Here is a 21615-nt window from a genome sequence, read left to right as displayed (position 1 = left end):
ATGGTTCCAGCTGGATGTGTTTTGGTTCTTGCTGAAAACTGTTCGCTCAGATGAACATGTAACATGGAAGAACAATAGAATGAAAACAGTGAGAACAGCCTGGTTTGTTGGTACTGTTTGTGTGGCACACAAACAACGTTTTACAGCAAATGTGGCGTGAACGGACAGAAATACTTTCGTGTTTGTTTGGATTTGATAAAATCTTAAAATGTTCTAGGTTTAAATTTTGCTACGGTGTAAATATTGTTGTTGAAACGTCAACGTTGATCATGTGAGTCTTTTCACCAAGTCGGACGAATGATCCGTGTTAATTCGAGCCGTTCTCTCACGAGTACCGTTCGTTCCTGTTTGTTCTAGTTCTGTTTGATTGTGCGCGAGTGGGAACTGTAACTCCTGCTCGTCACTCCCTTTCGTTCCTCATGCAGGTGGTGTCTTTGGCGCAGCTGCTCAGTGACCCGTTCTACCGGACGTTGGAGGGCTTCCAGGTCCTGGTGGAGAAGGAATGGCTGTCGTTCGGACACAAGTTCAGCCAGCGCAGTAACCTGACCCCCAGCAGCCAGGGCAGTGGCTTCACACCCATCTTCCTGCAGTTCCTCGACTGCGTGCACCAGGCAAGTACCTAGGCGTGGCGTGGGAGCAAATGGATAAATCGTGAAATGACCGCTATGGTTCTGCGTCGCCGTATAGCGTCACCTCGTCCTGGTTGTCCTTAAGCAGCGTGCGTAGCCTAGCATTTCAGTCATGTGATTTTTCTGTTGCAGGCGCCGTATTTGGGACAGAATTTCCGGCTTTGCTGCATGAATATAGCTAGAGGCGTTGAATGCTACCTGCGTTCGGTCCTCAAAGTGGCCGCATATGCAGCACATATACAGATATCTATATATGGAACCATGGAACGCAAGGTCATTTGGACCGATCCCCTTTGCAGAGAAAGCATTTTTCATTCACAGCTTTCAACCTCCCCAAAACACAGCTATTTCCTTCTGGCCGTCTTCTGTCGTCATCGCTTTTATATCAGCGCTTAGTTCAGGGGGTTCGAGCTCACTCAATTCCAGCCAGTGTGGTTTAAACAGAGAGTGAGATCTGGCGATCTTTAATATGCAGGACAAGCTTAAAGACTCCTCTCACTCCCAGCTGGGACCTCAGCACCACTCCCAGTCTCTTGCTTCATCCACGCTGTTTCCCAGTGAGGGTGACGAAACCGAGGCTCGGATGCCCAAAGTGACCTGCGCAGAGAAGTATGGCAGAAAGCGTCTGAAAATAGAACTGCCTCATCTTACAAGCAGCTGTTGTTTTTGCCAACAAACACAGATGGCCCCAAATGTGAGAACTAGAGCGGAGTTGGTCCCAGCTGACAATTGGATGGCGGCCCTCGTCGTTGTCCGTCTTACTGCAATTTCCCATTTGTCCCTTCATCTAGATGATTTAACATCTAAGGCTTCTCCCTCTGAGCTCAGCCTCTTGTCTGTAACGATTAGCTTATGGGATTATGCTAACATGTCTGTACGATTAGCCGTTGTTGGCTATATGGCGCTAATCCACTGGGCTGACCCCTCTCGTTCCAGGTCCATAACCAGTACCCGTTGGAATTCGAGTTCAATCAGTACTATCTGAAGTTCCTGGCGTACCACTACGTCTCCAATCGCTTCAAGGACTTCCTCTTGGACTCGGACTACGAGCGCCTCGAGCACGGTTCGTATGAGGGGACGATGGGGATTAAACAATATAATTACTACATTATAGTAATCTGCCATGTCGTGTCAGGTTATTCACATTTATCTTTATAACATGGGACTGAGGAAACACGAGTTATATTAAATAGAGTTATAATGAAATGGAATAAGACAGTAATAGTTCAGCAAATAAAAAGTAAAGCCTTTGTGTGAAATAATCCCTACTCCCTGTTCTTTTCAAACTGGAAAGTGGATTGATTTATTTGTTTGTTTGTTTGTTTGTTTGTTTGTTTGTTTATTTATTTATTTATTTAAAAGGAGTCTCCAGTGTCAGAGCCTCGTCATAGTCAGCGGTAAAGTTTTCTTTCATTGGAAGTCTTCAAGAAAGGAAAAAAAAAACGAATATAAAAACTATAAACGAATAAAAAGCGTCATTTTTTAAAAAAATAAATAACAATATATCATTCCTAGCAAGCCACTGAGGTATAAGATGTTTTATCTCACTATTTTTGATTATCTGTCGATTTTTTTTTTTTTTTTTTTTTTTTTTTTCTCCCCAAATATTGTTTTATACCTCAGTCATAATAGGAATATTCTCCATTATACTTTCAGACAAATCTACAAAACACGTCCAATCGTGTCTTATTCAGCAAAAGGGGTGAGGATCAGTCTGATTAATGCTGAATCGTGAAATTTAAGTAAGGAATAATCGACGATGGGCCGTTGAATTAGTAGAAAAATGATCCGATACATGTCAGGCGTGCATTATTTTCTAATAATTCAACAGACCGGAGTCTGTTATTCCGCTTATACCACGGTTCCCACGCCTGAAGACGTTGTTCAGATGTTTTTATTTCGAGACTTTTGTCAGGTTTTTGTCCTTAAAACGCTCGTGTTTGTGGAACTAATTTATTACGCATCCCATCTCAAGCCTCCTGCTAATTCCAAAAAGTCATTATAGAGCAAGTAACGGAGGCCTGAACCACTGATATGCAGTTATTAGAGAGAGAGAGAGAGAGAGTTCACAGGTTTTTTTTTTTTGTTTCATGCTGATGATATAAAAATAGAACAAATACTTAAATAAATAAATAATCGATAAGCCTACATGTTCACAGGGTTTTCAGTTTTTTATTACTGCAGAAAAAAACAATGAATAACTAAATATTGATACTCGTTCTGTCTCATTACTGCAATCATTCGTACTCTCTCTCTCTCTCTCTTCTCTCTCTCTCCAGTAACTGCATGTGAATGGCCAAGCCTCCGCTTCACCTCGTGGCCGCATTACTGCGTGTTATTTTTCTAGTAATTCAACAGCCCGTCGTCAGTTATCCCATACGTATTTCTGGAAAATCAAAATGTTCTGCCATTTTGTTTGTTGTTAGATGTGTGTGTGCTGTGGTGGACACCAGGCTAACACTTTTCCGTTAGTTCAGTTCACTCGGCGAAGTGATCTGGAGCTGTAATGCGGCCAAGGCCTGACTGGATGGAACTACTTTAGCCGTGGCGTTTACGGAAAAATAATTGCACACCTCAGAGCGTGTGTCAGCCAGTCAGAATCGAGAATTCAACAGCGCTGTGGTTATAATACTAGCTCGATCTCACGTGTGAAACCAGCCGGAGTGAGGAATTTGTTTCTATGGTGACTAACTAACTAACTAAAACCCGAGAAAACCTTCGTGAAACGACGACGAGCATCGAGCTCAAATCGAGTCGCGTTAATTCCAACTTCAGACTGAGTTTGCATCACCGCGTCTGTATCTCATTTCAGTCGCACGTCTGAAAACGACTCGGGATTTAAATGGAATGTTCCAGACGCTCAATTTAAAAGAAGGCGTGAACAATTGTAATGGTGTTCATGAATATAATGGAGAATATCCAGTGATTTTATTTATTTATTTGTTTGTTTGTTTGTTTTTTTACACACCATGAAAGATAGCGTTCCTCTGGCAGCCACGAAATACCCATAATGCACTGCATGGCGGAAAGATAAGCAAACCGGTGTTGTGTAAAGTACGAATTCGTTTACTTCAATCCCCATAATAGTGATTATGGAATATCTTGATTTTCCAGTGTAGTGAATAGAGAGTACGAGTAGTAGACCATACCGAACACGAAATTAGCTACACTATAAAGCCCTGACTCATTCCGTCGGGTCCGTTAGTATTTGGACATTGACCCAGTTTTTTGTCATTTTGCCTCCGTACACCACCACGACGGGTTTGAAATGAAGCAATCAAGATGCGATTGAAGTGTAGACGTTCAGCATTAATTAAACCCCTTGAACAAAAATAGTTCCGAATTTTACAGCCATGCTTTTTTTTTTTCCCCCCATAGTCCCTCCATTTTCACAGGGTCAGAAGTATTCGGACACTTCACTCGTAAGCAGTTTCATGGCCAGGCTGTGGCCCGTTTCCTCATTATTTCCTGACGCATTAATTCAATAAAAGTTGGTTCCAAGTGTTGAATTTGCATTTGGTACTGTCGCTGTTCGTGGAAACTCTCGGCATGTGGTCCAAAGAGGTGTCGATGCACCTCTTGAAGGAGGCCACCATGAGACTAGAAAAAAACAAAAACGGACCTATCGGAGAGATCGCAGAAGCTAGGATTTTTCTCAATACGCAAATTCCGATGAGGAGAATTATTTGGATTCATTCTTCCATGGTCTGTAGAAAATGTACATTGACCCTATAACGTTGGACTCATGGGACACCTTGTAGTACTGGTATAAATATAATCTAGCAGGAACGCAAATAATACATCCCAGTTAAAAACTGAATTTTGTTGGTAATTTGTTCCACGTCTTTGCTGCATAAAAACAAAAGGCTGCTTCTTCATTTGATACCAGTCTGTGTGGCACTCAGAATGTGCCAGAGTAGCACGTGCCTGTAGTGAAGCACTTACCACACTTGTTTTTATCTGGATCCCTGATCCCTTATCTCTCATCGTGATCTCTCACCTGCTTGTGTTACGCTTGACAGCTTTTCTAACAAGCAGCCCTTTGTTGTTGTTGTTGTTTTTTTTCTCTCTCACTATAAAGGCACATTGTTTGAGGATAAAGGAGACAAGCAGGCCAAGAGAGGGATCTGTATCTGGGAGTGCATAAACCGAATGCACCGCAGAAGTCCGATCTTCTTCAACTACCTGTACAGCCCTTCAGAGGCAGAGGTAAGGGTGGGAGGAAATAGGATATTGGATTTGGGTGTGTTTGTGTTCACACAGACAGGCTGGCACACGTGGGTCCTTCAGCCTTCCAGGCTTTTACCCCAGTACACTTCATCTAGACGAGGTCGTCTCCACTATCGTCTCCAAACATTTCGATCTGCCATCCCAGATTACAGTCATGATTAATAGCTCTGCACTCTTGCATATAAAAACATGTCTGTATTTGACCTTTGAAAATAGTCAGCCTTCTTTGTTTTGCTTCAGCTGAAAACAAGAGCTGTGGATGAAGTAACTATAGAAGGGAGCCGCTACAGAAGGACTTAAGAAGGCTTCCTGAATATCAGGCTTTTTACTGTTCTCAGTCTCTACCTGCTAGTGGACCGCGGTGGTACTGCAGTTGGGGGAGGGGGGTTTACATTGTTTTTTAACCTTAAAATGAAGCCCTACAGGAAGCAGCTGCAGAGCTTGCCTTATGGTTCGGTCACAGCAGCGTTCCTGAGATCAAGTGCAGGTGCGGTACCTCCTGACTGGGGGGGGGGGGGTGAGGTTGGGGGTCAAGCAAGAAAAACAAACATGGAGGACAAAGTGTCGATGAAAAATTAGTCTTGTTAATGAATTAGTCTGAGGAAATTTGTGACATGTTCCAATGTAATTAAAGATAACAACATGGTCTATTTTTGGGATACCAGTCCCAAACAGCTCCTGTTCTCCTGATTTTCTGCCTCCAAAACTTCAGCGAAGGCAGCCTCATCGTATTTTGACCGTTCACTGTCCTGATCCAATTTCAGTATCCTGCAGTTTATTTCTGAATCTCACTGTGAGCTAGTTGGCAAAACAAACATACAGCATCCCTAATGAAAACAACACGTCTGTTGACTCGTGAATTAAAAAAAGAAGCATCTTCATGCTCCGTGTCTGGTTCGGATCAGTTTTGTGTTATGATGTGAATTTGGCAGAGACTCTGTCCTGCTCTGATAAGAGACAGCCTTTAGCACTTGGTTGGATCTCTTTTTGAATCTGTGGTGTTTTTCCACACTCACAAAACCACGGTCATGATTCATTAATGAACTATTTAATATGAATCCCTAAGATGTTAGTTGGAATGTTCAGTATTTGTGCAAAACATTAACAGTATTTAACAGTATTTATTTTTGTTAACAGTAACAAAACAGTATTTGTGCAAAACACCGCATTTTTGTGCAAAATTGAGCGGTAATCCGTCTCACTGCGCTTGTCGAACTAAACTAGCGGTCATCTATCTTCTGCCTGTTGATTAGCCTGTCTTAAAGCCGTCCATCTCCATACCCAACCTGACCAAATGGGAGTTCTACACGGCCGAGACCCTGTCCACCGGACCCTCATACGACTGGACGATGCTGGCCGTTCCGACAGAGAGCTCAGAGGAGTTGGACACTATCGCCACCAGCAAGAGGAGGATCGTCTGGCCCTGCTACAGCAGCGTAGCCCGCGCCCAACCCGACGCCATCACCAAACTCCTGGCTGTAAGTCGGGTTTAATCTGCTCATTCCTCACCACTGTTAGGATGCAGCACAGGCACGGCACGTTGTTGGACTGGATTTTAGCTGAGTGTTTGTATTTGCAGGACATTGAGAGATTGGAGGGAGAGCTTGGGCAGGTGCCCGACCGATGGCATGTTACTCTAGAGAAAGCGAGAGTCAGTGTACAGGACGACCTCAAACAAGAAGGCAATGTAAGAGCTTCAATATCTTCTATTTATTTTATATATATATAATATTTCCATATTTTGTTAACTTTTACTAAGCTGTAACACTTAGCTCGTACAATAAGGATGCACTGAAATTTAACAGAATTTTTTTTTTTGCCAAAAAGGATCAATAATGCCACATGAAAGAGTAATTCTTTTTTTTAAAATTTTTTTCAGAGATTAAATCCATTATATAAAAATTACAGACAGCACGATGCCACCGTTTCTTTTCTGATACCAACACCGAAACCTTGAGCATTAGCCGATATCTATACCGAAAGGATATTTAAAAAATAAAACAAATGCAAAACTAAGCTTTAAAATGCTATTTTTTAAAAAAAGATCATTAATTCATTCTTTTATTTCTGCAATTTCTGATCCACTATTTATTTATTTTATTTATTGTTTCTGCTGGTCTCGTCCCGTAACCGATCCTGGGTAACGGTTCTGTAATAAAAATCTAACACTTTTTCGTAAAGGGAATCTGAAATCTCAAGACACTACTTCACACACCTTTTTCACACAGTTGTGAATGTGGGTGTGAATTTGCATGAACCTGATTGCTTTTGGTGTTTTATCGTTAACTTTTAGGAATGAAGCGTAACTCGAAAGCCTGGAAATTAAGCATTATAAATTCCCAAGTTGTTATTTTTATTTTAATGAACTACAACTACACTGTTAACATCACTAACTAGCAAGACTGGGATCTACGACTTACTCATGAATATGCAAATTTGGAAACGTCCACATCTATTCCTGCTATCCTATCGTCACTAATATTTGCCAACATGGCGGACTTTTCAGTATCCGAAGCTCGATTTAAGTCGTTCTGAATCACTGATTGATTTATTTAATAGCAGCCAAAAACTGTCAAGCAGTCACCGTTTCATTTTTAGCATTGTTTTGTATGTTCATCTGTGATCGTTTGAGTGTTTTAGTGGTGGTCTGATAGCTGTGTATGAACAGACGCGAGTAATTGAGGCAGTGGTGGCTTGGCAGTTAAGGCTCTGGGTTATTGATCAGAAGGTCGGGGGTTCAAGCCCCAGCACTGCCAAGCTGCCACTGTTGGGCCCTTGAGCAAGGCCCTTAACCCCTCTCTGCTCCAGGGGCGCTGTATCATGGCTGACCCTGCGCTCTGACCCCAGCTTCCTGACATGCTGAAGAAAACAATTTCACTGTGCATATGTATATGTGATCAATAAAGACTCATTATTATCATTATCATTAATTCTCTATTCTGTGTCTGCTTTTAGCTACGAAAACAGTCCGTGTCCGTCTCGGGCTTGATCCCTACCTCTAATCTGCAGGCGTATCAGCGCCACTCCATGCTGCACCTCCCGGACAACGGCCTGGGCGAGGACAGCAGCCCCACGACAGCCAACGGTATGAGTCGCCGAGCTGCAACGCTCTATAATCAGTTTACACCCAAGAACGACGAGAACAGGTAACATCAAAACGTCCCTTTCCTCTCGCTCTCATCCCGATTTAATCTTCTCATTACACTGTTCTTGGGCATTCATTCATTCATTTATTTATTTATTTATTTATTTATTTGCACGGCCTTGTTCTCGCAGGTCATTTGAAGGTGTCCTGTATAAAAGAGGTGCCTTACTTAAAGCCTGGAAGCGTCGATGGTTCGTTCTGGACATAACAAAACATCAGGTGTGTTACGTTATCTTCCGTGTCGTTCAGTGTGTGGGGTTTTTAAAAAAACAATTTTTTTTAGTTCAGAGAAACTTACCGCCACTTGTTTGCACAGCTGAGGTATTACGATACGGATGAAGACGTCAGCTCCCGCGGCCACATCGACCTGGCTGAGGTGGAGTCGGTCGTAATCGCCACCCCGACCATAGGTGCTCCCAAATACATCAGTGAGAAGGCCTTCTTCGACGTGAGTAGTGGTATATCTCACTCTGCATGTGATATACCTGTGCAAGATATAAATATAATCATAAAAAGCTTCCAGTAAAGCACGGTAATGAAACTAAAATTCAAATCATTCACACTGTTTATGAACTATAAAACGTTGAGAAGCATAACCCTCAAGAAAAAAAAGAGAATCCAAGAAGTATGTTTTTATACGTTTATACGTCATTTGTTAAACATTTGACATCTTTGACTTTTATTCTGGTATTGTCAAATGATTTCGAGGAGCTCTGGACATCCTGGTGTGGAGTGTGTAAAAAAATATATATATTACACATTAAGTTATATAATATTAATTAATATGAATATCATTGGCATGTATAATCATGCATGATGTATATCTTTTTTTTTTAATTGGATTTTCATCTACAAGCCATGTATTAGTTTCTAGCGAATAATCGCAGTTAAAAAGCTTTCCCGACCCCTAACTGTCTCTCCAGCTGAAGACGACTAAGAGGGTGTACAACTTCTGCGCGGAGAACGCTCAGAGCGCGCAGCAGTGGATGGATAAGATCCAGAGCTGCATCTCGGACGCCTGAAGCCCCGACGACTCGGACCCTCCACCTTCATCACTGCCGTCTCCTTCCCTCCACGGAGACTCACTGTGCGTTAGTAGGAGCATAGCGAAGCCCTCAGTGCCTGTCGAAGAGCAGAGTGAGATACCAGAGGACCACGCTCTCACTGAATCACTACAAAGTGTGCACTCAGGCTGCAGACTCACTGCCACACTAATCCTCCACCAAACTGTGCTTATGCGCGTTACACGGGTCTGTTTCACCGCCCGAACACTCCCGAGTTCCTCATCAGTCTTACCGAGCAGTCGCTCTAAAACACTCGCACATACTCTACAAGTCGAATCGATGCGTGAGTATATTAGGAAAGAAATATAATTGCTGCTTAAGATGAGAAAGGAGCGCCAAAAAAAAAAAGGCATAATTTTCAAAGATGCACAATTATAACAAGGCAGTTTGTTTGCACTTACTTCTTTGATATGCACTCTTTAAATATAATAGAATTTTCTAACATAAAAAGCATCCATGTTTATACATGCATACACTACACAAAAAAACAAACAAACAAACAAAAAAAAACTTTGCACACTAAAACATAAATATCGATTTTTTTTCTATTTAAGTCGTTGATGTTTTATGTGATTTTTTTTTAATACATGAATGTGTCTCCATGCATAACAGGTCAGTTTTTGTGATGTAAATTATTATTATTTTTTTTTTTATCTTTAAAAGAGTAACTCGGGTATGTTCATGGATGTTGCGTCGATGGGTTTTTTCTTCTTTTTTTTTTTTTTTTGTAAATATCCGTCATTTTTATACTGTGGTGAAAATGCTCTGGCTTACATTATTCTAACATTTAACTGACATGAAACCACCATACACTTGTGTTTTTTTTTTTTACATTCACATTTGACATACTGACCAAGAAAAGTGCTTCCTCTCCGTCATTATAAGACGTCCTGTTTGACATGAAGGGAAGTCCTCTCCGTGTGTGCTCTGAATCTGTCGAACACTACGCAGTTTGCTTTGTGATTTTGAACATTACCAAGAAACCAAACCGAAGAATACTCGCTCGGACTTGACCGCCGTCTGTTCCCGTATTCGGGAAAAAAAAAAAACGACGTCACTAAGCTCATGTACTACGTTTTGCGATGCCACTAACGTTTCTATTCGGCTATTTTCTTTTCTTTTTTTTTTTTTTTTTTAATAATTTGAAATAAATCAAGATTACTTGAATGTAATTCATAACTCGATGAAAATGTACTTGTGGCTCGTAATGTCATTAATGTTATTGACTTGTAACTGAGTTTTACATTTCTCACTTGCAGTCCAGGTAAACTCTTCAAGTTGGACCAATTTCCAAAAGGCTTCCTGTTCACTACTATATATGCTCGCTACATAGGGCAGGTAAGGCTGTCGCAGTGCACTACGTACGCAATAGAACACCGTTTTCGATTAAGTCACCTAAGTGCACCTATTATGGTTTTCCAGATGTTACCTTTCATGTAGTGTGTTATAGAGCTGTTTGTGAATGTAAAAACGTCTGCAAAGTTTCAAAAAAAACAAAGCGCATGACAAAAGGACTCCCAAAAGAAGGAATCGATTCTGAACAGCTGAAACGAGTCGTTAGTGATTCCAGACTTTACTTCCTGTACTAACCTATGTAGGTTTGTAAGAAAAAGCCCCACCTCTGGACTTCATCGGCTGCTCGCTGACAGACATAATAGATAGACTGATCACAACAGACTGGGACATCTGACCAGTCGGAGCAGAGTATGCTCTCTGAAAGGAGGAGCTTAGAATGAATCCTTTAGAACGGATGATTTAACGAGTCGTTTGTGACACTGGGGGGGGAGAAAAGGTAACGCTGAAGTTTAAATTATGAGCACGTTAAAGTGTTTTTTGATCTCGGATGCACGTAAATCTATTGTATGAGACCTTTAAAACAAAATTCGTACATGTTGCAAAACCATCATAGGTGCGCTTTAAGTTTTCATCCATTTTTAAGACGGTCTGATAACGTTTGTGCTCGACATTTTTCATATTTTCGGCTTTATCCGGGTCGCCTACTGCCTTTAAAACAAGCTCGCTGTGTCTCTTGCTGAGAGGGAGACGAACTTTCAGTGCGCTACGTTAAAATTATCTGATGACTATGAAATCTTTGCGTTTTGCAAATGTTGAATAGTACGGTATTTGACCAGTTGTGCCTGTCATCACTAGTCCCTACTGTACACCCTGCAGAGAAACTCCTCCTACTTTCATGAGTAGCATTACAGTACGTGATGGGGTTAAGTGGGGTGTTTGGGGGGGGGGGGGGGGCATGGCCTGGACCAAGTGTGTGCATAGTTCTCAGAGTTCTAGGTTTAGATTAGTAACTGTACTGTGTCATACTGTCCATCCATAAGTCACTGTTTTCTAGACGCAATAATAATTAACCCACTAGACCGAATGCCTGTCACGTTCAAGTTAAGATTATTTCCATTACATCCGTGAGTTCCATTAGAAGAGACAGATTGGCCACTTGAATCCTGTGAGCTGTATTTTCACTGTAAACTTCCTCCATAATTCCTGAACAAAGCAGTTTGGTTATGTGCTTGTGTGTGTGTGTTTTCTTTTTTTAAATATTAATGTATTAGGTTGCTTTGGTACAGTAAACATTCCACAAGGGACGTGTCAAATGAGCTACCTGTTAGAAATAAAACTTATCCCTAAACACCCCCCCGTAATGATTATGCCTGACCTCGAGTGGGTTCGCCCACCCTGCATACTGCCTTGATATATTAACCAGCCTTTATTTCTCGCCGAACATCCTCGTATAAAAGAGTTCCATCGACAAGGATAATTTACAGCTGAGTGCAAGGGTTCGTTTTCCCGTCGGACAAAATAAATGGTAACGGAAGCGGTGGAATCTCATTGGTTCAAGGGTTCGTTTTCCCGTCGGACAAAATAAATGGTAACGGAAGCGGTGGAATCTCATTGGTTAAGACGTTGGACTAGCGATCGCAATGTCGCGAGTTCAAATCCCAGCACCGCCAAGCTGCCGCTGTCTTTAACCCTCAACTGCTCAGTTGTATAAATGAGATAAACGGAAGTCGCTCTGGATAAAAGGCGTCTGCGAAATGCCGTAAATGTAAAGTTTCTCGTACAGGTCGTTATTATATCACCTCCACAACAGAGTTTTTCCACTGATTTTTATTCTTAGTCCATGACCTAGTGAACCAGTATCAGGATATATTTATTAACAGAGACGTAAAAGCACTTCTGTACATTCGGTCGCTCTGGATAAGAGTGTCTCCCAAATGCCGTAAACGTAAAAATAAATTACAACAGGTTTAATTTATTGTAACAGGACGTTTTACGTTTCACGTATATTCCGTTATTAGCGCAAATAAACTATTTAACCAGACAGGTTTAGACAAAAAAGACAAAATATCCGTTCCTATGCTTGCATTCATCTTTCCGAACGTGACTTAAACGCTCCATTCCGATTGGTCAGATGGTGTCTGTTCATTTTCTGTTGATTTGCAGCTGGCACTACGGTCTGTTAAAGAAACCGCAAGCTTATATTAATGAGCTCGGTCTAATGTGCTATTGTTTCTATAGTAACAACTTACACGGGGATTCAAAACGTGTACGTTTTCTCTGAGGAGACGTTCATTTAGCGATTTTATAAAGAGTCTCTCGTGTCAGTGCTTTGCAACAGAGGTAAAACTTTTTCTTTTTAATGTTATCATCATTACAGGAAAGTCGTTTTTGGTTTCTCTGTAATTTGAAAAGCTGCGGGGGGTGGGTTTTCGTTGTTGTTTTTTTATATTATTAACTTCAAGAGAGTAAAAATGAGAGTCCGGTGAAAGAACGTCTGTTTATGGCGGCTCTAATGTCGAAATTAATGATAGGAACTTAAACGTCACTATGAATGGATCCGTCATTCTTTAATAAAAATTTGTTCTTGTTGGCAAATCGCTGTGGTATAAGAGGTATTTTTGGCAGACGCGCTTATCCAGAGCGACTTACATTTATCTCATTTATACATCTGAGCAGTTGAGGGTTAAGGGCCTCGCTCGAGGGCCCAACAGTGGTAGCTTGGCAGTGCTGGGGCTTGAACTTCTGACCTTCTGATCAGTAACACAGAGCCATTAACCACTGAGCCACCAGTCTAATCAACCGTCATTGATTAATTTCCTATAAATGCACAACAGAGTATTTTATTCCTTACATAACTCCAACCTCTTTCAGATTCTCTGGATCTTCTCTGGAGTAATGTTGTTAAGTCAAGTTACATTTCTTTTTTACATCCCAAACACTACAAACTTCCAGCTGTCTATTTGAAGAGCAGTCAGATGTTCCATAGATCTGCCTCCCAAGTCATCCCAAGGCTTTTGTTTTCTTTTTCCCCCTCACAGGATATTATTGTGATATTAGATATCGCATGGAGATGTTTTTCTGGACTTCGCTCTGTCTGACAGTTCATGAACAAATCTTTCCTTTGTTCGAGCACCACTCTCACTAAGCCTAATTAGAGGTAAGAAGACACTTGCTGGAACGGAACTTTTCCTATGACTGTCCTGATCCAAGCCTTCTTGTTTTGCAGTGATAAATGAGCAGACATCGTGGCACGAGTGTCATTTAGCTGGGTGCACATGATGCGCCTACATGCGAGATGCTCACGCTCAATGCCACCTGAGAAAACGAAAAGCTATTTAACAATGTGTTCATGTTTATGCTGTACATTTATCTGTACTTTCCTACGTTTTCTACGTTCACGTTCATGTGTCAAGCTAGATCTGGATTTATGAACATCAAAACATGTGAGGTACACACTCAGGTTAAAATTTCAACACTTTTTTAACAGTAGATATCACCACAAAACGGCTTTACAGGAAGTGATGTAGATTCCTAATGAACAAGCCGGAGAGGAAAAAACTCCGAGAGGAACCCGTCCACTTCAGGCAGACTCTGGATCATGTGACTATACATCATTACAATATACAGTAATATAGAGACAAAACAAACAGTACACAATGCATTGAAAGGATTCAAAGTGAGCAGATTGTGAATGAAGGCATTTCTACACTTGGCCTACATACTTCGGTCGGACGGATTTAAAGCGAAACCCAGACCAACATTTTAAAGAGGACCGAGAATCTGTCCTCTCGACCTCTCCTGAGATCTTGAAAACAGCTTTCAGACCAAATGTATCGAACTCTTGGGGGGACAAACGGCCCAGGTTCCAGGAAAAATAACCCAGATGAGCGTTAGGACAGGCTTTATGATTACAGTACCAGTTCCTATGAACAAATCTTATCCAAAGCTATGGGAAATAAGTCCCAACTGCAGAAAGCTTCAGACGACCAAGGAGGAGGCCAGTGGTGGCTCAGTGGTTGAAGGCTCTGGGTTACTGATCAGAAAGTCAGTAGTTCAAGCCCTAGCACTGCCAAGTTACCACTGTTGGGCCCTTGAGCAAGGCCCTTAACTCTCAATTGCTCAGTTGTATAAATGAGATGCATGTAAGTCGCTCTGGATAAGGGTGTCTGCCAAATATTACCAAAGTGGTTTAGGCATGACGAGAACAATGTTTGTTCCCACTGGTCTATTTCGTAGCATTCATCTCTGACTGAAGCTCTGCGCTGATTATTATTACACCACGAGGAGTGTGTGGAAGGTGACCTCTTTCGGGAAGGACCCCTCTCACCCATCCTACAACTGCTTTAAGCCCCTTCCATCTGGGAATAGGCTAGGAATTATTCAAGCCAGAAAGTCCAGACTCTGGAACAGTTTCTTCCAGCAAGCAGTCAGAATTCTTAACAGCCATGTCTAACTGTGAACACCCCAATCCATCTTTTATCCATTGCTATGCGATGTGCTAAAAATGACAATAAAGCTGACTTTGATTATTAGCCACCAAGAAGCCAATCAGAGTGCTATACCGCAGGTCTCCTTGGGAATGGACCATAAAGCCAAGCCTACTTATTTACAATGACGGCTGATAGGAGGACAAATGGTGCTAGTGGTCCTGCAGCCATTTTGAGCTTGGCTCACGACACTAAGGACATTCCTGCGAACTCTTCTTCGTGTCAGCTGGCTCATACTTTCAGCAGGTGTGGCCCCAGTTCAACATCTGGGCTGGAGCTTAATCGTATCTCTCACTGCTCTCCAAATATAGCTGTGGCTGGAAGAGGGAGATTAGGCAACAGCGGCAAGAAGAGAGGGATGCAGCGGAAGAGCGAGTCCCACTGCAACCATCGGAATGAGACAAATGTGTTGTTCTGGAAGAGGCCTATCAATCTGTTGGACATGCACTCAATGGCTGAAGTCATAATGGCCTGAGAGACACTTTCGAGTTTATCTAACAGACAGCCTGAAACTAATCGGTACATGAGCTCACCAGACAAAAAAAGATGATGAATCATGGCAATCCATTCAGTAATCTAGAAAGATCGCGATACAAAAATCATACTTGATTATCTTATCTATGAAGAGGCTTCCATAAATGAAAAAAAAACCCAACAAAATATAACTGATCGTTATCTGTTCTCATAATTCGGACTTTTTGGCCAGTCAGAGGAATGTTTGGGTGCACGTAGGGGGGAACTGAGATGCTTCACATGGTTTCACGATGAAGCAAGACAGAGCAGATGTTAATGTGTGAAGCAGTGGAAGATTCTGACTGTTCTCATTCATACAGTACAACAAATTAACACAATGTGCACAGTGTGGCTTATACAAGCGTGACGAATGGTGACTAACACGCAACGCACATTCAGCCCGTGATATTCACGCTCAAAAACTTGCAGATTAATAATGGCATCATATAAATTTGCATAAGAGCTTTTAGTAACGCATTAATAAGGCTGGTATTTGAGTGGCTACATGGCAATTACATAACCCCTGACATAAACCTATTTATAAATACAAGTGGCATTGCTTTTGCCAGTTTTATGTCAAGTTGCAGTGGCATTGTAATTTCTTCCCAAGCCTCTAAAGTGTTTTTACTAATTGTGCAATTTTATGAATATTTATCATTTCTAATGCCATGACTCTATATTGGGTATGTAATATATAAATGTTATGCCCATTTTGTGCCTGCTGCATTAGTGCATCCTTAGAAAAGAGAAAATAGACGTTCAGTTTTATTTGATTTGATTTTTTTTTTTTTTTTTTTTTTTTACAAAAATTCAATGTCACATTTTTACTTTTAATTAAAAGGCCAACATTTATGGCATTTGTCAGATGCTTTTTATCCAGAGTGATTTACATTTATCTCATTTATGCAACTGAGTAGTTAACGGTTAAGGGCCATGATAAAGTGCCAGCTAGGTTGCCCTTCCATTGGAGAATACATGATGCAGTGCCCTATAGGCTGTCTAACATGGCAGTAAACATGATGAAGTGTCTTTTAGAGTGCTGCTATCTGCAAGAAAAAATGATGAAGGGCCTCTAAGGTGCTTTACATGCCAAAAAACATGATGAGCCTTCTAGGGTGTCTTACATGCCAGGAAACATGATGAAGTGCCCTCTAGAATGCTACTATGTGCAAGAAAACATGATGTGGCATCTAAGGTGCATCACATGCCAGAAAACATGATGACGTGCCCTCTAGAGTGCTGCTATGTGCAAGAAAACATGATGAAGTGCCCTCTAGGGTGCCTTACATGCCAGAAAACATGATGTGCTCTCTAGAATGCTACAATGTGTGAGAAACCATAATGAAGTGTTCTCTAAAAAGCCTTACATGTCAAAAAACACAATGAAGTGCCATATAGGGTGCTTTAAATGCTGAAAAAATGGCATGCCCTCTAGGGTGCCTTACATGCCAAAGAACATCATGAAGTGCCCTTTAGAGTACCCTTCCATTGGAGAATAAATGATGCAGTCCTCTAGAGTGCTATAAATGATGCAGTCCTCTAGAGTGCTACTATGTGTGAGACAACATGATGAAGTGCCCTCTAGGGTGCCTTGGGTGGCAAAAAAAATATGATGAAGTATGCTCTAGGGTGCCCTTCCATTGGATAATACATGATGCAGTGCCCTATAGTGTGCTACTATGTGTGAGAAAACGTGATGAAGTGCCCTCTAGGATGCCTTACATGCCAAAAAACATCATGAAGTGCCCTTCCATTGGAGAATAAAGGATGCAGTGCCCTATAGTGTGCCTCACATTCCAGAAAAACATGATGAAGTGCCCTCTAGGGTGCCTTACATGCCGAAAAACATCATGATGTGTCCTCTAAGGTGCCTTTCTATCGGGGAATATGTGATAGAGTGCCCTATAAGGTTCCTCCACGTGTGAGGAAACATGATGAAGTGCCCTAATGGGTGTCCTTTCTATAGAGCCCAAGTGCATGTAAGAGGTGCCCCTTTTATTTATTTCAACCCCTGCCCTTTAGCCTGTGTGCAGTCTGTAAATTATGATGTTTTTAAATTGGCTGTTTTAATGTTTCCTGCTGAGGATAGTAATTATTTTACTATGTCATGTAGTTTTATGAACAAGTTCCCAAGCTTTCGGTTTATGTCCATCTAAACATGTGGATTTATGAACACGAGATCCCAGATCCCTTCCAAGATAAGCATGTAGTGTAACAGAGTCACCCTTATTTCTTTCCAGTGGTTTACTCAAGAACAGAACAATGTTGGTTCTCACTGGTCTGTTTAGTGGCATTCATCTGTGACCAAAACCTTGCGTTATCTGTCAAATATCAGGAGGCCAGTCAGCGCATAATACTGTAAAGTCTCTTTGGAAAGGGATCAGAAAACATTCATCTGCCAAAGATTTATTCCTCAGCAAACACTGAAACAGGAATGTTCCCATTCCGAGAGAATCTCCTGGACAGGATTCAAGTCAACTTACAGTTTCACAGGTCGCAGGGGGCCACAGATGATATTTTCGCCTACGATTGGGATTCCATGGCTTGGACAATTCAGTCACAGGGATCAGACTTCCCTGGTGCACATGAAATGCCGGAACCGTGGGCGCAGAGACATTTTTCAACCAGTCCACTTCTTTATCGACTGTTCTGTGTTCATTTCTAAACTGGAAGTGAGAAGTTTAGAAAGAGAGCTTTCTAAACTACAGAAATTAATTAACCTTTTTTGAAATAATTTAAAATGAAATAATAATAGTCATGTGAAAAATAAGTGCAGGTTGTTTTATTTATTTATTTATTTATTTATTATTTGTTTGTTTTACATATTTGGACAAGCAAACATTTGATCCTTTTTGGAACAGTGCCTAATAATGAAGTTGATACACTCTATGAAATGACACAATTTTCAAAAGTTAAATGAACCAAAAAAAAAAAAAAAACAGATCAGTCACATTGAAAAAGTAAGTACACCTCTACATTTATCACACCTTCAAAAATTAGAATTGGGTGTTCAAGATGGGGTGCCAGTGATTTAGAACCTGCTTAGGGAGTGCAGGAGGAACCCGTCTTATTTATACCCCTCTCATATCTAGTGTCTGGTCTTCCCTTTGCTATTGAGGTGTGTGGTGTCATCATGCCGAGATCTAAAGAGTTCTATAAGGCCCTCAGAAAACAGGTTGTGGATTCCTATGAGTCTGGCAAGGGATTTAAAAAGATCTCCATATTATCTGAAATACATGATTCGACTGTAAGGAAAATCATCTACAAATGGTGCAGATTTCAAACAGCAGCCAATTTGTCCAGGGTCGGCATTTCCAGCAAATTCAGCCCAAGAGCAGATCATCAGATGCAAAAAGTCTCTAAGAACCCCAAAATTTAATCACAAGATCTGCATGTAGGTCTTGCAACTGTTGGTGTCAAAGTGCGTGCTTCTACAATTAGAAAGAGATTGCACAAATGTGACCTGTATGGGAGGCGTGCCAGGAAAAAGCCTTTGCAAGACTACAGTTAGCCAATGAGCATAGGCAAACACCAGGACGTTTGGAATAATGTGCTCTGGACAGACGAATCAAAGATAGAGTTTTTGGCCACAGTAACAGCAGACCAAAGACAGCTTTTCAGGAGAAGCACCTCATACCAACTGTGAAGCACGGTGGTGGAAATGTTATGGTTTGGGGTTGCTTCGCTGCCTCAGGGACTGGACAGCTTGCATTCATTGATTCAACTATGAATCCTGCATCTTATCACAGAGTGCTTGAAGATAATGTGAGGCCATCTGTCCGAAAGTTCAAGCTGAACCAAAAACACCCCAGCAAGTCCAGCAAGGAACGGCTCAAAAAGAAGAAATGGATGGTTTGGAATGGCCTAAGCAAAGCCTGGATTTGAATCTCATTGAAATGTTTTGGGGGAGGATTTGAAACAGGCAGCACATGCAAGAAAACCCTCAAACATCTTACAACTGGAAGAATATTACATGGAAGAGAGGTCAAAAATTCCAGCAACCCTGGTGGACAATTATGCAAAACTCCTACAAGACGTTATTTCTGCTAAAGCGGACAACACTAGCTTCTGAGGCCAAGGGTGTACTTACTTTTTCCACAGAAGATCATCACATCTAATGATATTTCTGTTGAATAAATGAATGAAAAAGCTTGTTCAAGTATATCAAGTGTATTAACAGGCACTGTTTCAAAGATGATCAAATGTTTGCTTGTCCAAAAAAAAAAAGCCAAGAATTTCCATGGGGTGTACTTATTTTTTCACACGACTGTATATTTTCTTTTATTTATTTTAAGCATTTATTCTTTATGGGCAGGAAGCAGGTAAGAAACAAAGGCGTTTAATAACAGTTTCATCACAGTTCCAGTAATAGAAGTATGTGTATGTTCACAGTTTTTGCGTTGTCTAGTTACCAGGACGCGTCCAGGCATGTTCTCCATGTCATCTTCAGCTTTGCACCTCAAGATGAACTGTGTTTGCTCCGCTGTTGTGTGTTTGTTTAAACAATACCCACAGATTATCATTTCAGTGCAACAATCCTTCTCTGTCCAGGCGGGAAGGAGACGTAGCGGTGCAGCGGTGCTTCATGTGGGTGCCAGGAGCAGAAGTGATGCCATCACATGCGCCTGTTTTGATCCTCTCACATGCCAATCATGTCTCCTCTATGCTGCATGTGTTAACAGATTGCCGTGACATGTGGAGTCGTGTTTCTCATTAGCGGTGAAGTGTTTTTTTTGCCTCGTATTGCGTTTTCAGTTTCGATCTCATTTCTGGAACTGCGGGTTCAGTCTGAGTTCGGACATCGTGATGTAGCGTGACAGATGAACGACGGGAAATATGTCAAAACTGAAAGCTTTTGTCATTCTGAGAAAAAAATGGGTGAAATTGATCTGCAACTTGCCTTTAATGATCAACAAATGCTTGAAGTATGAGGTCCTGTTGGTTTTGTCATCGCTCTGTCTCAGGGCTGTTTGGTATTAGGACAGGTCATTAGTATGATAGGCTGGTATCTCGGCGGACTCATTGATTATCCTGATTCCAAGGTTTTACAAGCAACATTCCAATCATATGTTCAAATGTTCTCTTCTCCAACGTTCTAGAGTCACGTCCCAGTTGCTGCTTTACAGCCTGTAACCACAACAAATCCATGCCAGCAGCCCATATAAATATAGCACCCAAATCCACGGCCAAGCTTAAGGGTGGAGAATGGATTTGGGACCCTGTTCCCTTAACAAGGGTCAGAAGCATGCATGCAGAAAGAGCTGTGGATGATCCAGCAGCTGGACGAGAGCACAGCTGGAACCACCTCAGCACTGGCCAGCTATGAAGCGGGGAGACAGGTTTTATCAGGGGAGACATGCCTTGAATGATCTTGGCATTTGAATCTGATGGCAGTGGTTTTACATTGTTTTACATAATTTTTATCGCTGAGGTAGCAGAAGGAAGGCATCTTAAGAGGACCCAAGCTTCAAAAGAGGAAAATTCATCCTCTTTTGGCTGAACCCAAGGGTGTGTCCCAAAACTCTAATTGATACCTTCTTGATTCCTCGATCCTATGTCCCTCAGCCTGTGTCCTGTAAATCAGTCAAAGTTGGCAATCTTTAAAGATCACACTTAAAATCACAGAACCAGGATATAGGAGATTTCCAGATCAAGCATGTACACCGATTTATCAGCCATAATATTGAAACCACCTTCTAATATTGTGTAGGTCACCATTGTGCGGCCAAAACAGCTCTAACCCATCGAGGCATGGACTCCACAAGACCTCTGAAGGTGTGCTGTGGTACGTTAACAGCAGATCCTTTAAGTCCTGTAAGTTGCGAGGTGGGGCCTCCATGGATCGGACTTTTTTGACCAGGACATCCTGCAGATTCTCGATCGGATTGAGGTGCGGGGAATTTGGAGGCCGAGTCAACACCTTGAACTCTTTATGTTCCTCAAAGCGTTCCTGAACTATTTTTGCAGTGTATTATCCTGCTGAATGAGGCGACCGCCATTAGGGAATACCGTTGCCATGAAGATCTCGAAGATTAGGGATAACAGTTTGGCTGGTTAGCCATCTAGGAGATGAGTGTGATGGTGTTTGACTGTGGTATTAGCATGAAAGGTTAATCTTTGGAAGATAAGTAGACTGCAGAGATGAGAATGTGAGAGAGCTGGACAGACTGAACGACTCAATCGAAAGATATGAAATGTGTAAGATATCCATCCATCCATCTTCTATACCACTTATCCTTCCTCAGGGTCAC

The 21615-nt window shown here is 41.6% G+C and overlaps 1 protein-coding gene across 4 annotated transcripts in view; it reads left to right on the top strand.

Moving 5' to 3' along the window:
* sbf2 (SET binding factor 2) overlaps positions 1-11303 on the top strand; it is a 120540-nt gene extending 109237 nt beyond the window's left edge. For all 4 annotated transcript variants that reach the window (XM_053635194.1, XM_053635193.1, XM_053635192.1 and 1 more), the window contains 9 exons: positions 426-611; positions 1566-1692; positions 4711-4838; positions 6113-6337; positions 6439-6546; positions 7815-8005; positions 8136-8223; positions 8321-8452; positions 8928-11303. In XM_053635194.1, the coding sequence (XP_053491169.1) occupies positions 426-611; positions 1566-1692; positions 4711-4838; positions 6113-6337; positions 6439-6546; positions 7815-8005; positions 8136-8223; positions 8321-8452; positions 8928-9026 (1284 nt within the window). In that variant the 3' untranslated portion in view covers positions 9027-11303. The remainder of the gene's footprint in view (positions 1-425; positions 612-1565; positions 1693-4710; positions 4839-6112; positions 6338-6438; positions 6547-7814; positions 8006-8135; positions 8224-8320; positions 8453-8927) is intronic.
* Positions 11304-21615: the final 10312 nt, after the last annotated feature.

The sequence above is a fragment of the Ictalurus furcatus genome, chromosome 10, assembly GCF_023375685.1.
Source record: "Ictalurus furcatus strain D&B chromosome 10, Billie_1.0, whole genome shotgun sequence".
Lineage (NCBI taxonomy): Eukaryota > Metazoa > Chordata > Actinopteri > Siluriformes > Ictaluridae > Ictalurus > Ictalurus furcatus.
Note: the sequence above shows the minus strand (reverse complement) of the source record. Positions and strands in the feature narration are given on the sequence as shown.